The sequence below is a fragment of the Pseudonaja textilis genome, chromosome 11, assembly GCF_049901715.1.
Source record: "Pseudonaja textilis isolate UNSWEBS1 chromosome 11, rPseTex1.2, whole genome shotgun sequence".
Taxonomy (NCBI): Eukaryota; Metazoa; Chordata; class Lepidosauria; order Squamata; family Elapidae; genus Pseudonaja; species Pseudonaja textilis.
This window is the reverse complement of record NC_142000.1, coordinates 1326431-1338729: the sequence shown is the minus strand read 5'-3', so window position 1 is coordinate 1338729 and position 12299 is coordinate 1326431. Positions and strand designations below refer to the sequence as shown.

General features: G+C 51.8%; 1 protein-coding gene across 1 annotated transcript; it reads left to right on the top strand.

Moving 5' to 3' along the window:
- Positions 1–586: 586 nt before the first annotated feature.
- Positions 587–6448, top strand: SPMIP8 (sperm microtubule inner protein 8). The gene is made up of 7 exons (XM_026714443.2): positions 587–809; positions 1425–1486; positions 1666–1843; positions 2973–3034; positions 4106–4170; positions 4263–4295; positions 5558–6448. Exons 1-7 carry the CDS (start codon positions 587–589, stop codon positions 5586–5588), a joined length of 654 nt encoding a protein of 217 aa, XP_026570228.1. The 3' UTR covers positions 5589–6448.
- The last annotated feature ends 5851 nt before the right edge of the window (positions 6449–12299 follow it).

Genomic DNA, 12299 nt, shown 5'->3' with positions numbered 1-12299 from the left:
CTTCAGAGATGGTGCACGCTGGCAGCAGTGATGAAGAGGCCCCCAAGGAGCCTGTGCCCAGTGGGCGTGTGCGCAGGGCTGCTCGAAGGAAAGAGCAGCTGCAGCAGCATGGGCGACTCGGGAGTAAGGCTGCAAGGTAATGGCCCCTCCCTTAAGAGATAAAAGCCAGCTGAGAAACCGGAGTTCTTTGCAGGAAGCAAAGACATTTTTGCACTCAAGCCTTGTGGATGTTTGGAATATCTTGGTTGGTGTTTGGAGAGTCTTTGAATTTGAAATATTTTTAGTAACTTTATCTGGAGTTCTTGGCAGCCTTGCACCACCTTGGCAAGGTTCATTCTTATCAGAGACAATTAGTTTGAAACGGCCATTTAACCGGGAAGGAACGAAATTCATCAAGAATCATTAAAAGGTTTTGCTCTTACCTGTTTCATGTCTGTTTCCTGGGAACAAGGTTTGGGTCAGAACAGGATCTTCCTAAGTGATGTGGCAGTCCAATGGAGAAGGAAAGGCCTGACGGATGTCAGAAATGTAACTCTCTCTCCTCTCCTCTCCTCTCCTCTCTTTTGGGCTGGGCGGATTTGCAGCAATGGCCCAAGCTCTGGACTTGGTCCCCTGGCCGCCAGATGCCAGCCCCGTCTATGCAGCCCCCGCAGTCCTCATTCCGCTGGAGCCCAAGAAGAGCCTGTTAGCTGGAGTGAAGGAGCAGCTCTACCACCCGTGCCTGCCAACGCTGAGGCGCATGGACATGGACACCGTGGTCAACAGGCTCACTGACCAGCACTGCAGGACCAGCACCACCTGCTCCAAAGGTATCTGGGAGCAGAACCAGGGCAGGGATGCATTGCACCCCCTTCTCAGTTGTTCCTCTTCCTTGCAGTGCCGTCCCAACGCTAGCAATGGCGGCCTGCATTCCAAGACCCCAGGCAGAAGTTGGGCTCTTGCCCCAGCACCCCAACTAGACCGGGTCTCCCAAATCAGGGGTCTCCAACCTTGGCTTCTTTAAGCCTGGCGGACTTCAACTCCCAGAATTCCCCAGCCAGCTTTGCTGGGAGTTGAAGCCCTCCAGGCTTAAAGGGGCCATGCCTGCAGACCCCTGTCCCAAATGTTTTGAGGGACCTTCTTAAAAGGGGGGAGGGGCAAATCTTAAAAGTTTAGTTTGTGCCCCCCTCCTCTGTGGGTTTTTGTTTTGGGGGGGGGGTTCTCTAAATCTTCCAGGCCTAAAAGGGCCCCTTCTGGGACACAGCCGGGGATCTGGAGGGCAGGGGTCTCCAACCTTGGCCGCTTTCTTCAACTCCCAGAAAGCAAAGCTGTCTGGGGAATTCTGGGAGTTGAAGTCCGCCAGGTTTCAACTTGCCAAGGTTGGGCAGCCCTGCTGTAGGGACCCAGCCCCCCGCCCCCAACTTCTCTGCCCGTCTCTTCCGCAGAGGATTTCCGAAGGGCGACCTTCACCGTGGGCGGAGTGCCCAGCAGCCCCCTCCCCTCCAAGGTGAGTCGCGGGGCGGGGGAGAAGCAGGTCCCGGCCGGCCGGCCGTTCAGCGGGGGACCCGACGCCAGCTGGCCGGAGAGGCCCCGGGCGAGGCCGCTCGGGGTCGCTTCGGGTCTCCCGAGGAGCCTGCCGGGGAAGCCCCCCGCGAGCGCCGCTGCAGCCGCCCCGCTTCCTTGCAGGGCATGGCGGAGCTGGTGCGCCGCTCGCTGGCCGGCCGGTCCCGCGCGGGGAAGCTGGCGCCGCTGCCGCCCAGCACCAGCCCGGAGGAGTGGCCCAGCTACACGCGCGCCATGCAGGACTGGTCCCGCTTCGTCTCCGCCGCCGGCGAGATGCCGCTGCTCAACCTCCAGGGCAAAGGTAGGCGGCCGGCGGGAAGCCCTTCGCCCCGGGGACCTGCCGGACGTCCGGCCGGGGGGCGCGCTCGGCGGTGCTGCGGCCAGTCCGCGGGGGCTCGAGGGCGCCAAGTCCGCCGCTGTTGCCCGAGCAGGAGCGGCGAGGACCTGGCGGAAGGTCCCTTCGGGGGACTCAAGGCGGGGGGCGGGGTGGGGGGCGCCTCCTTGCGGGGCAGATGGAAGCGCCCGCCCCCCTGGATGCCCAGCTCGGCTTCCCTCCTACCCGCTGGGGGGATTCAAACACTTTCACCAGCGGTCGGTGGGCGAGGCCTGGTGGGCGTGGCAGGGGAAGGATATATTGCAAAATCCACTCCCCCCCACTAACCTGCTTTCCAGCTCCCTTCTCCTATGCAGGGCAACCAAAGAAGAGCCAGCCAATCAGCTGCGGGTGTGGCGTGGTGGGCGTGGTGTCCTGTGGGCGTGACTTGGTGGGCGTGGCAGGGGAAGGATATACTGCAAAATCCCCTCCCCCCCACTAACCTGCTTTCCAGCTCCGTTCTCCTGTGCAGGGCAACCAAAGGACACCCAGCCAATCAGCTGGGACTCAATGGGAGGCAGAGAAGAGATGGGGTTGGCGGGGCCAGTCAGAGGTGGGATTGGCCAGTTCTCCAAACTATGCAAAATATCTGCTACTGGTTCTCCAGAACCGGGCAGAACCTGCTGAATCCACCCCCACCCTCCAGCTCTTCTTAGCAGGACCGGCGTTGGTGGGCACAAAGGGGACTCCAGACAGCCTCACCGGCAGCCCCAGCCCTGCTGCCAGAGCCAGCTGAACTCTTGAAGGACGGGCGCCTGGCGGAGAGAGGCCCCTGCCCTTCTGAGCCAGAGGGGAGCGTAGCTGGGCTCAGCCCAGGTTCCCCATCAAGGGCACCTTTCTGGCTACTTGCCTGAGCCGGGAGTGCCAACACTGCCCACCACTGGCACTGAGGATGTTACCTAGTTCGCCTAATGAAACGTCTGCAAGGAAACAACCAAGCTCCGAGCGAACCAGGGAGCCTCATTTCAACCCTGAGCTACAGATATTCTCCTATGTCAATCTTTTTCCTTTCCTTCCTTTTTCCTCTCCTCTCCTCTCCTCTTCTTGTCTTCCTCAGTTCTTGGCTTCAGCTGTTATGCCGTCAGATACTTGAAACCAGACGTCACTCAAACCTGGAGGGTAAGCAAGAGGTTCTCCTAGGGGCGCAGGGGAGGCAATATTATGGGGGGGGGGGGCTCAAAAGACATTTTTAAAGGGCAAAGGGCACCTCTGCCCGGAGAATCCAACTTGATTGCAATTAAGGCGTTATCACAAAGTGGTTTGGGGGAACTCTGGAAAAAGGAGTTTTGGGGTTTCAATCCAACTATGGGATCCTCAACTCCTTAAGAACGGTGGTGATAGCCATGCAATTGTTTCCGCTCGTCTCGCTTTGTTTTGTTGGCCAGGAAAGGGCTCTGTTAGAATTGCCAAGACCGCCATATGGATATGACTCCCAACATTTAGATCCTGATGTTATGATGGGACATTTTTATTTTTTAATTAAGCTTACATTTTTCAAGTTACTCTCTATCAGAAGAGACCGAGACTATACTATTAATTTGTGGCAGAAAAGTATAATGCTTCACACATTTTAAAAAAAACTCTGTAAATGAGAAGTCCCTGATCAAAACACCAACTCACTAAACATAACTTAATGCAGCTATTAAAATATACCTACTAAAATTTGGGGGCAGAAAAACTGTTCTGGTAATTCTGCAGATTTTGGAGAAAAACAAAAGGGTTTTTTAAAATGAAAAAAGTACAAACACACCTGCTCAAGAACAGTTGGATTCTGGGTTCTCAGCACAATTTGCACCATGTCCTAAGTGAAACCGAAACCACAGCAATGATGGCTTAATAATTAAACTTTAATCCCTTCGGAGCAAAGTTCAGATGCTTCAGTGTGTCCAGAATCTCAGAGAAACCCAGGGGTCTCACAGCCGAAAAGGCCCCCTGTTATTTGACAAGGGAGCATCCCAAGTCCTGACCCGAAGGCTGATGGCCAAACCTGCCTGCTGAGCTGCCTTGCAAGACTCCTGCACCCGGGAGAGCCCTCCCCTGACCCCCTCCCTCTGTGGCGGGTGGAGAGCAAGTGTAGGGAGGGCCAGGTACCCTGCCTGAGGGCAAGAAAAGGTGGGGGCTTCACAGGAAGGCGAGAAGCACGGACGTCCTGGGTTTTAACATAAGGCACCTTCCTTTTTTCCATGCTAGTATTGCCTCAATCAGAATCCCAGCCTGGATCGATACGGACCAAAGCCTCTTCCTTACAACACTGTGTAAGTACTCTGCACTGCCCCTTGCCTGGGGCTCATCGCTCCTCCCACGGCTTCCCAGCAATTCACTGCGATGTTCTGCTCTTCGCCTACAGGAACACCTACAGGAGTTTTGGAACAGCCTTCAGGTACCTGATTCTTCGGGGACCAAAAGTGGTGCCGGGGAGGGGGGTGGAGAACTCTGCTCTCTCCACAGCCCCAGGTGGAAGGGGCTCTTAGAGGGGCCAAGTGGCTGGCTGGTTGCAAGAATTCTGTTAGCCGAGGGCAAAACTATTGGCAATGCCAAACGCAATAGGATCATGGTCTGTGGGAGGAGGTACCAATTTTGCAAAAGGCTCTTTTGAAGATGCTACAGTAGAAGGTCCAACCGGCCTTGGATGACCTGAACCAAGCAGGACTGAATAGAATATTCAGAGCTGGAAGGGACCTTGGAGGTCTTCTAGTCCAGCCCCCTGCTCAGGAAGGAGACCCCATCCCATTCCAGACAGGGGATGGAGCAGCCACAACTTCTGAAATGTCAGGCTTGCAGTCTGGGCTGCTGTGGAGAAATCTCACCCTCCAGGGCCGTTCCAATGACTCTGCCATCCCCAGCAGTCTGCCTGCCCGGGGGAATGTCAGACACGGAGAAGCTGCTGCTTTCCGGTCATTGCTCTCTGGGGCAAATCTCTTCTGCAGTGATCCCAGAGCAGCCAATGAGGGTGTGTGATGACTCGGGGTGTGACACAAAAATAACACAGTCACAAGAGTAGAATAAATTCCTTTTAATGCCTCCAACTTGGGCCCCAATGTCCAATTATCCTTGACTTGATATCAAACTCTTCTAAAAAAACAGTCTATGAAGAGAGTAAATGCAGTCCAAACCAAAAGTAAAAATAATTAGAAATAAAAAAACCCAACTTTGCAGGACTGCCAACACTGGAGTCATTAACATGGCAGGCCAGGATGATAAATTGCAGACTTTCACAAGATAACCCAGCAACCACAGTTGGGAAGACACCAAAACCCAGATAAGCCTCGACCAAGATAAAGCACGCTTTGCTTCCAGCAAAGAGCTATTTAAAATGCCCCACTTATATCCTGTTCTCCCAGCTGCAACTAATGAAAGGGATCAGGGCCTTTTCCTCTCCCGTAAGCCACGTTGCTCCCTTCTCTGTTCCTCCCTGCATGCCCTAGGATGAAGAGGGGGTGGCCCTGGGTCTTCCTCTGAATGCCCAGTTGGACTGAGACCTTCCCCCGTTTCTTCCACAGCCACATTCCCATGCCCTGTCAGTTGCTCAATCTCTCCCTCAGAGTCAGACTCCAGCATGGGCATGACAGGAGGGACCCATGGGGAGGGATCCTGAAGGAGCCCTAGCAGACCTGAGCAAACATGTGTCCTTCTTCCTTTCAGCCGCTCTCACTACCTTGAGCCCTGGCACTAAGGAGCCGGTCCCTGAAGAGTCCTGAGGCTCGGGATGCCTCCTGGTGCAGCGTTTGAACACCCACAAACAATAAAAAAAGCTACTAGTTGCCTCAAGAGGAGACGTGTTCTGACCCAAACCCTTTTCCAAGAAAACAAACATGAACCAAAGGGAACAGAAACCTTTTACTGATTCTTACGAATCCCCGGTTAAAAGGCTGTTGCAAACTAATTGATTTTGATAAACACACAAGCCTTGCCAAAATTGTGCGAGGCTGCCAAGAATCACAGCTAAGTAATATTTCACAACACAAGAGTCTTCAAATACCAACTTAAGATACTGCAATGTCCACGAGGCTGGAGTTTCAAAACGTTTTTGCTTCCTGCAAAGAACATCTGATTTACAGCTGGCTTTTATCCTCTTGAGGGAGGGGCCATTACCTTGCAACCGCTCCCGAGTCGTCCGTGCTGCTGCAGCTGCTCTTTTCTGCACGTAGCCCTGCGTGCGCATGCACTTGGCACAGGCTCCTTGGGAACCTCCTCATCGCTGCTGCCAGCCCCCACAGTCTCTGAAGGCAGCAGTCCACTCCCTAATGGTCCTGGCCCCTCATCTGAGTCCTTGCTCTCCTCAGCTATCCGCACCTGCTGCCAGTAACCACAACAAGAAGTGGCCGAGGAAGGCATCTCCCAGGCAGCAAATCATGTTTTCGGCTTTGTGCTTTAAAATTTCAAGGATGCAGACAAAGAGGAAAGGCCTCTGGGTCATTTCTCCAGGCCCCCCTCCTCCCCGGTGTGACGTGAAGAAGCAGCCCCAGCATCAAAGCGCCTCCAGAAGCAAACTAGGATTTGACCAACCTATAAAGGCCGGCATCTTTCTTTCAACCTTGTGGAAAATTGAGGGGGTGGGGTAGCTCATGGAGGCATTTCTGCCACAAAGCCAAGCCAGCTTTTTGTGCTAAAGCAGGGGTCTCCAACCTTGGCTACTTTAAGACTTGTGGACTTCAACTCCCAGAGTTCCTCAGCCAGCAAAGGTGATTGAGAAGTTGAAAAAAAGGCTGGCTGAGGAACTCTGGGAGTTGAAGTCCACCAGTCTTAAAGTGGCCAAGGTTGGAGACCCCTGTGCTAAAGGTTTGTGTGTGTGCGTGTGTGTGCCCGTCCATCCAAGGCCCAAAGATAGCTCTCCAGAGTGACCCAGGAATGGGAACTTGCCCAGCAGATGCAGACCTGGTGAAAATGGGGAATCCATTGGCTGCATCCATGCAAGGCCCTCCAGTTTTCAGGTGGTCCTTGACTTACAAGCATTAGTTTAGTGACCGTTCCAAGGTAACGGCGGCACTGAAAATAGCTGCTCATGGCTGGTCACTTATAACTATCACCGCATCTCCTTGGTCATGTGATCAAAATCCAGGCACCTGGCAACTCGCTTGTATTGATGACGATGGTTATGTGATCATTATCTGTGACCTTCCCAGATGGCTTTGGACCAGCCAAGTCAATGTTGGAAGCTGGATTCACTTAATAACCACATGATCCACTTAACAACTGCAATGAGTCATTTAGCCATGCTAGCGAAAAAGGTTGAGTTGGGTGCAACTTAGCCACCTTGCTTAGCAACAGAAATTCTGGTCCCAATTGGGCCGTCAGTCAAGAACTACCTGTGCTCAGAAGGGGTGAACCTTGAGTCAACCTGGGACAGGTGAGTTTTGCTTTGGAAGGTGTTGCTTTCCAGCCCCCGGAGCCGATGGAAAGAGACCCTGGCTGACGGAAGCACACCAGGGCTTCTGCAGGGGTGGGATTCACATAATTTAACAACTGGTTCTCTGCCCTAATGATTTCTTCCAACAACCAGTTTACCAAACTGCTCAGAAAGTTAGCAACCAGTTGAATCCCACCATGATCCCAGAAGGGGCAACTTTTGGAAGTGGGTAAGATCAAGAAACATGGCGGGAAAGCCTGCTCAAGTTTCTCCCAGCCCCACCTTATAATAAGAAAACTCAAGGTAGGATTATTTTGAGTTTCTTTCTCAGAATGACCAATCTTCCTTCCTTCCTTCCTGTCCCAAGGCCAGGCAGACATTCCTTCGCGCCAAGACTGTTTCCCCCACCCACCAGTCTCCTTGTTACTTTTCTTGCCCTGTGGGAAGAAGGGAGAACTCTCAGTTCCCCTCCCCATAGTCCTAAAAGATGTGAGAAGGGACGGCATGAAGGGAGGGGGAGCCAGACTCTTTTCCCCCAGCCCAAAAGGAAAGGCCCTACATTTCAAGACTGGGGCAATGCCGCCAGAGCCTTGGCTGATCAAAAGGATAGCCCCTCCTGTTTGGCATGGCTTGGGCCAACTGAAGGAGAGAATCCCATCTCGGGGGAGGGGACGCCATGTAGCCACGTCCTTGCCAGATGGTCAGGTATCCTCATCCCAGGGCAAGCACTGGTAGTCTGTGAGAAAAATGTTGGTGGTCCGCAGAGAAATGCCCCCCCCCCCAAAAAAGCAATTAATCCAGGTTGTGCAGGAACACAAGGCTGCACTGCCCACATGGCCCGCCCACCCACTCGCCCCCACTCTTCGGCCAAGTGCAAACCTTACCTTGAGTAGAGCCATGCGAGCTGGAACTGGAAGGTAGGACCAATGGCGGGGGAGGGAAATCTGCCCGGGTGGCTTGCTGAGATTGGTGGGAAAGTCGGTCCCCTATTCCAGAGCTGCCGGAGTCACAGGACTGGCCCTTTGGTCATCCCGGGCAGCTGCTCCAGTCCATGGTAGGCCGGTGCACCCAAGTGGAGGAGCAGCTGCTCCGGGATGACCAAAGGGCCAGTCCTGTGACTCTGGCAGCTCTGGAATAGGGGACTGACTTTCCCACCAACGTCAGCAAGCCACCTGCCAGTCAAAATTCATATTAGTGGTCAACGGGATTTACAATTGGTGGTCCCTGAGGTTCAGAAGGTTGGCAACCCCTGCCCTAAACAAGGTTTTATCCAAAGAAACAGCCCTTTCTGCTCCCGGCTGTGCCAACACCAACTGCTCTCGAAGCCCCCTGTGACAGTTTTAACCAACAACCTGAAAGTGACTCTGCCAGTGATCTCCCCTCCCTCTGCACTTGAGGCTTTTATCTCGGTGCCCCCACACAGCCTGACTGATTTCTCTGAGGTGTCTTGTTAGAATTCTGGCAGAAATTGGCCCACCCCTGAATGTGTCCATTGTAGGAAAGCTGATGGTCTCATCTCGACTGTCCACCCTCAGCACTGCTCCCATTCCAAAGTCTTTGGGTTGATCTGGGCTTCCAACCACCCAGGAGGATTCAGCAGCTGATGTTCAACACTGTTGGTGCCCCACTGGCTCATTCTCACTCCCGGAATACACAGCCCTGGGGCAAGGCAGAGACTGAGGAGAGTCGCCAGTGGTGGTTAGATGGCTTCCTGCAGAAGAGTAGCATTTCAGGCACTGACTTTGTATTTCAAATTGTTTTAAAGTGTGTGTATCATCTAAGGCAGTGGCCGCCAACTAATGGGCCGTGGCCCACTGGGGGTTCGTGAGAAAATTTTGGTGGTCTGCAGAGAAATGTCACCCCAGTGCACCCCCCCAAAGCAATTAATCCAGGCTGTGCGAGAACACAAGGCTGCACTGTCCACATGGCCTGCAGGAACCCTCCCCACCCATTCACTCCTTACCTGGCAAACTTGCCTGCTAAGTTGTTATTTTTCCTTTTTTTTTCCCGACCATCAGCTGTTCTGACTATCAGCTGTGCCAAGAGATTTAGATTAGCTAGGAATCAGGAAATCATTGGATTTGACTGATGGTGCTTTCTAGATCTTTAGATCTTTGGCTCTGCTTTTAAGCAGAGCCAAACCTTCCTTAGGACTGAACTTTCTATTATTCAGTGCAGACTCAGGTAGCTGATAGCAGACAGACCGATCTCTGAATGAATCTGTGATTCTGTGAGCAACTCAATCTGCCTGCCTGCTTTTGGGTAAAAGTTACTTTTTTAAATAAAAAATTCAATATTTACACATTATATTATTTACATACACGGCATGCCCAGCCAGTCACACGACCATCAAGCCACACCCACAAATTAGGTCATGCCCAAGAACTGGTTGTTAAGAAATTTGAATCTCACCCCTGCCTCTGTGTGTTTGTGTGTATGAGAGAGGGAGAGAGAGGTTAGATCAGATCTCTTTCTCTCTCCTCCCTCTCTCCAACGTCAGCAAGCCACCACCAGTCAAAATTCATATTGGTGGTCCCCGGGATTTAAAATTATGAGTTTGGTGGTCCCTGAGGCCCAAAAGGTTGGCGACCCCTGACCTAAGGTAACTCTGGGGTCTACCAGGTTTTGGATGCCCGATTCCTCGTTTGCCCTGAATTGCACAAATATCCACCAGAGGCTGCTCTGCACAATCCAACCTTGGAATTGTATTGCTAGAGACATATTGCTCATGTTGACCTAGATCGGGGGTCCCCAAACTTGCCAACTTTAAGACTTGTGGACTTCAACTCCCAGAATCCCTCCTCCAGTCATGTTAGCTCAAGAATTCTGGGAGTTGAAGTCCACAAGTCTTAAAGTTGCCCACGTTTGAAGGCTCTTGACCTAGATGGAACAAACACCGTTTCAGGTACTGCAGCAACGCTATGTCTCTAGACCTGCATTAAGGATACATGTGCCTTCTGCAAACGCCCAAATGTTGGTCTTGGCATTGGTTTGGGACCAGCCCCCTCCCACTTGGGACACATTCTTACACACACACAGCAAACTGTGAAAACGGGGAAAGGCTGGGGGGAGAGAAACAGATGTGCTGCCTGAGCTCTTTAGGGATCAGCAGAATGAAAATCCAGAAGCCTCGTCCTGCAACAACTGAGTTATTAAATGTGTGCGGTTCTTGACATGCTGACTTCTTTCAAAAGTGCTGGCATTTTGCCCATCCTATTCCCCATTCTGGTGCTTAACTGAACTTGTCCACAGGAACCTGCCTTAACCTAGCCTATACGTACATTGTTGGGCAAATTCATTTTCTCATGCCTGACCTAACCTAAAGGATGTTGCAACAGATAAACAGAAAGAACAGTTCTGAGCTCTTGGCAAAAAGAGCATATTTGTTTAAAAATGTTCAATTTTTGAATATTATTATTGGGAAATCTGCCCAGGATACGGTACACAAGAGTATTTCCCTTCCAAATTTTGCCTAGAACCCAGCAAGAAATATTTTAACAATAGACAAGCAAAGCACATTTTGCATCTGGACATGGGAGTCCAGTTGTGTGAAGGAGCCTGCCTGCCTTCTGGCTGTGTTTGACACCTTCCTCAGCTGCTACATATTTTAATTTTTATATTCTTGGCTGGAGCTGCTTTTAGTTGATTTTAATTTTGTTCATCATCCGCTCAAAATAAATCTAAGCAAGCCAACTAAATTCATTTTTATGGAATCATTTACCTCCATTTTTACAATAAGATGAACTGAGAAATCTTTTTCTTAGTGATTCCTGTGCTCTCAAAAGGAAAATGTCCCTCCCAGCAACCCTCGACCCTAGCAAAGCACAGGATAGAAACTATTCTCCCAAAACTGCAGGGATGTCGCCCTTTCTCCTCCTTAAATGTTGTTGGGATTTTGCACTGGAGGGCAAAACGGCAGGGGAGAACCTGCCTCTGGGCTCCAGGTGGAAGGCCGAGCCAAGGGCATTATAATGGCTGACCATGAAAACCCATGTGCTAGACACCTGACAAGAGAGTCAGCCTTAAACTCTGGTTCAGTGGAAGGCCATGGATTGTTTCCCAGCAAAACGTCATTCTGTAACATGTAATTTTGCGGTAATTTTGCAGTAGTTTGTGTGGTTCACGGTCAGGGGTGGGATTCAATTTTTTTAACAACCGGTTCTGTGGGCATGGCTTAGTTGGTGGGCGTGGCTTGGTCATGTGACTGGCTGCGTGTGGCCAACTCAACATCACTCACATCGAGGCACGCATCTCCTCGCCTGGCCTCACATGACTGTGGGATGCTGCAACAGTCGTGTGAAAAATGGTCATAAGTCACTTTTTTCAATGCCACTGTAACTTTGAATGGTCACTCCACACAAGCAAAGGACCAGCAAAGGAGGGAAAAAAAACTCCAGAGAGGTTCCTGAGACAGGAAGTCTAGTCCTGCCAAGAATGTAATAAGGGTTAATGGAGAGGAAGTTTCTGTAAGCAACACCAGAATGTTTCCTTCCTTACAGGATTAGGCCAGTAATTTCTTCTAACAACCGGTTCTCCAAACTGCTTAGAATGTTAACAACTGGTTCTAGTGAATAGGTGCGAACTGGTACAATCCCACCCCTGCCTCAGGTGCAACACTTCATTACAAGCCCCTGGTTGTTCCTCTGCTTCAATCCTTGCTTTGGACCTCTGTGTGCAGTGACCAATTGTGTGTGTGTGTGTGTGTGCGTATACACACAGACACATACATATACACACACATACACACACATGGAGGGAGGGAGGGAGAGAATATGAACAGATAGCACTTTGTGCAAGGGTTGGGTTGGGTTGGGTTGGGTGCTTGCCTTTGAAGTCTCCTCAGGGACTCTGGCTCCAAAGGCAGAGGCCTCTCTGGGCCTTCCTGCTTAGGACCTCAAGCTCTCTCTGTAGCTGAATCACCCAGGCTGCCCGTTGCTTCCTGAACGCTCGGAGTGAAAATATAGCTCCCTCCCCCCAAAATGGCCATCAAGGGAGGATTCTGCCTGCTGGGAGCAGCCTGCAGGGCCCGCAGGCAAG

Bases quoted from the DNA above. Each gene is read 5' to 3' on its own strand.
- SPMIP8 (XM_026714443.2), top strand. From the start codon at position 587: ATGGCCCAAGCTCTGGACTTGGTCCCCTGGCCGCCAGATGCCAGCCCC. The intron at 1,844-2,972 runs GTAGGCGGCCGG...TGTCTTCCTCAG, and splicing joins GCTCAACCTCCAGGGCAAAG to TTCTTGGCTTCAGCTGTTAT. The intron at 3,035-4,105 runs GTAAGCAAGAGG...TTTCCATGCTAG, and splicing joins ACGTCACTCAAACCTGGAGG to TATTGCCTCAATCAGAATCC.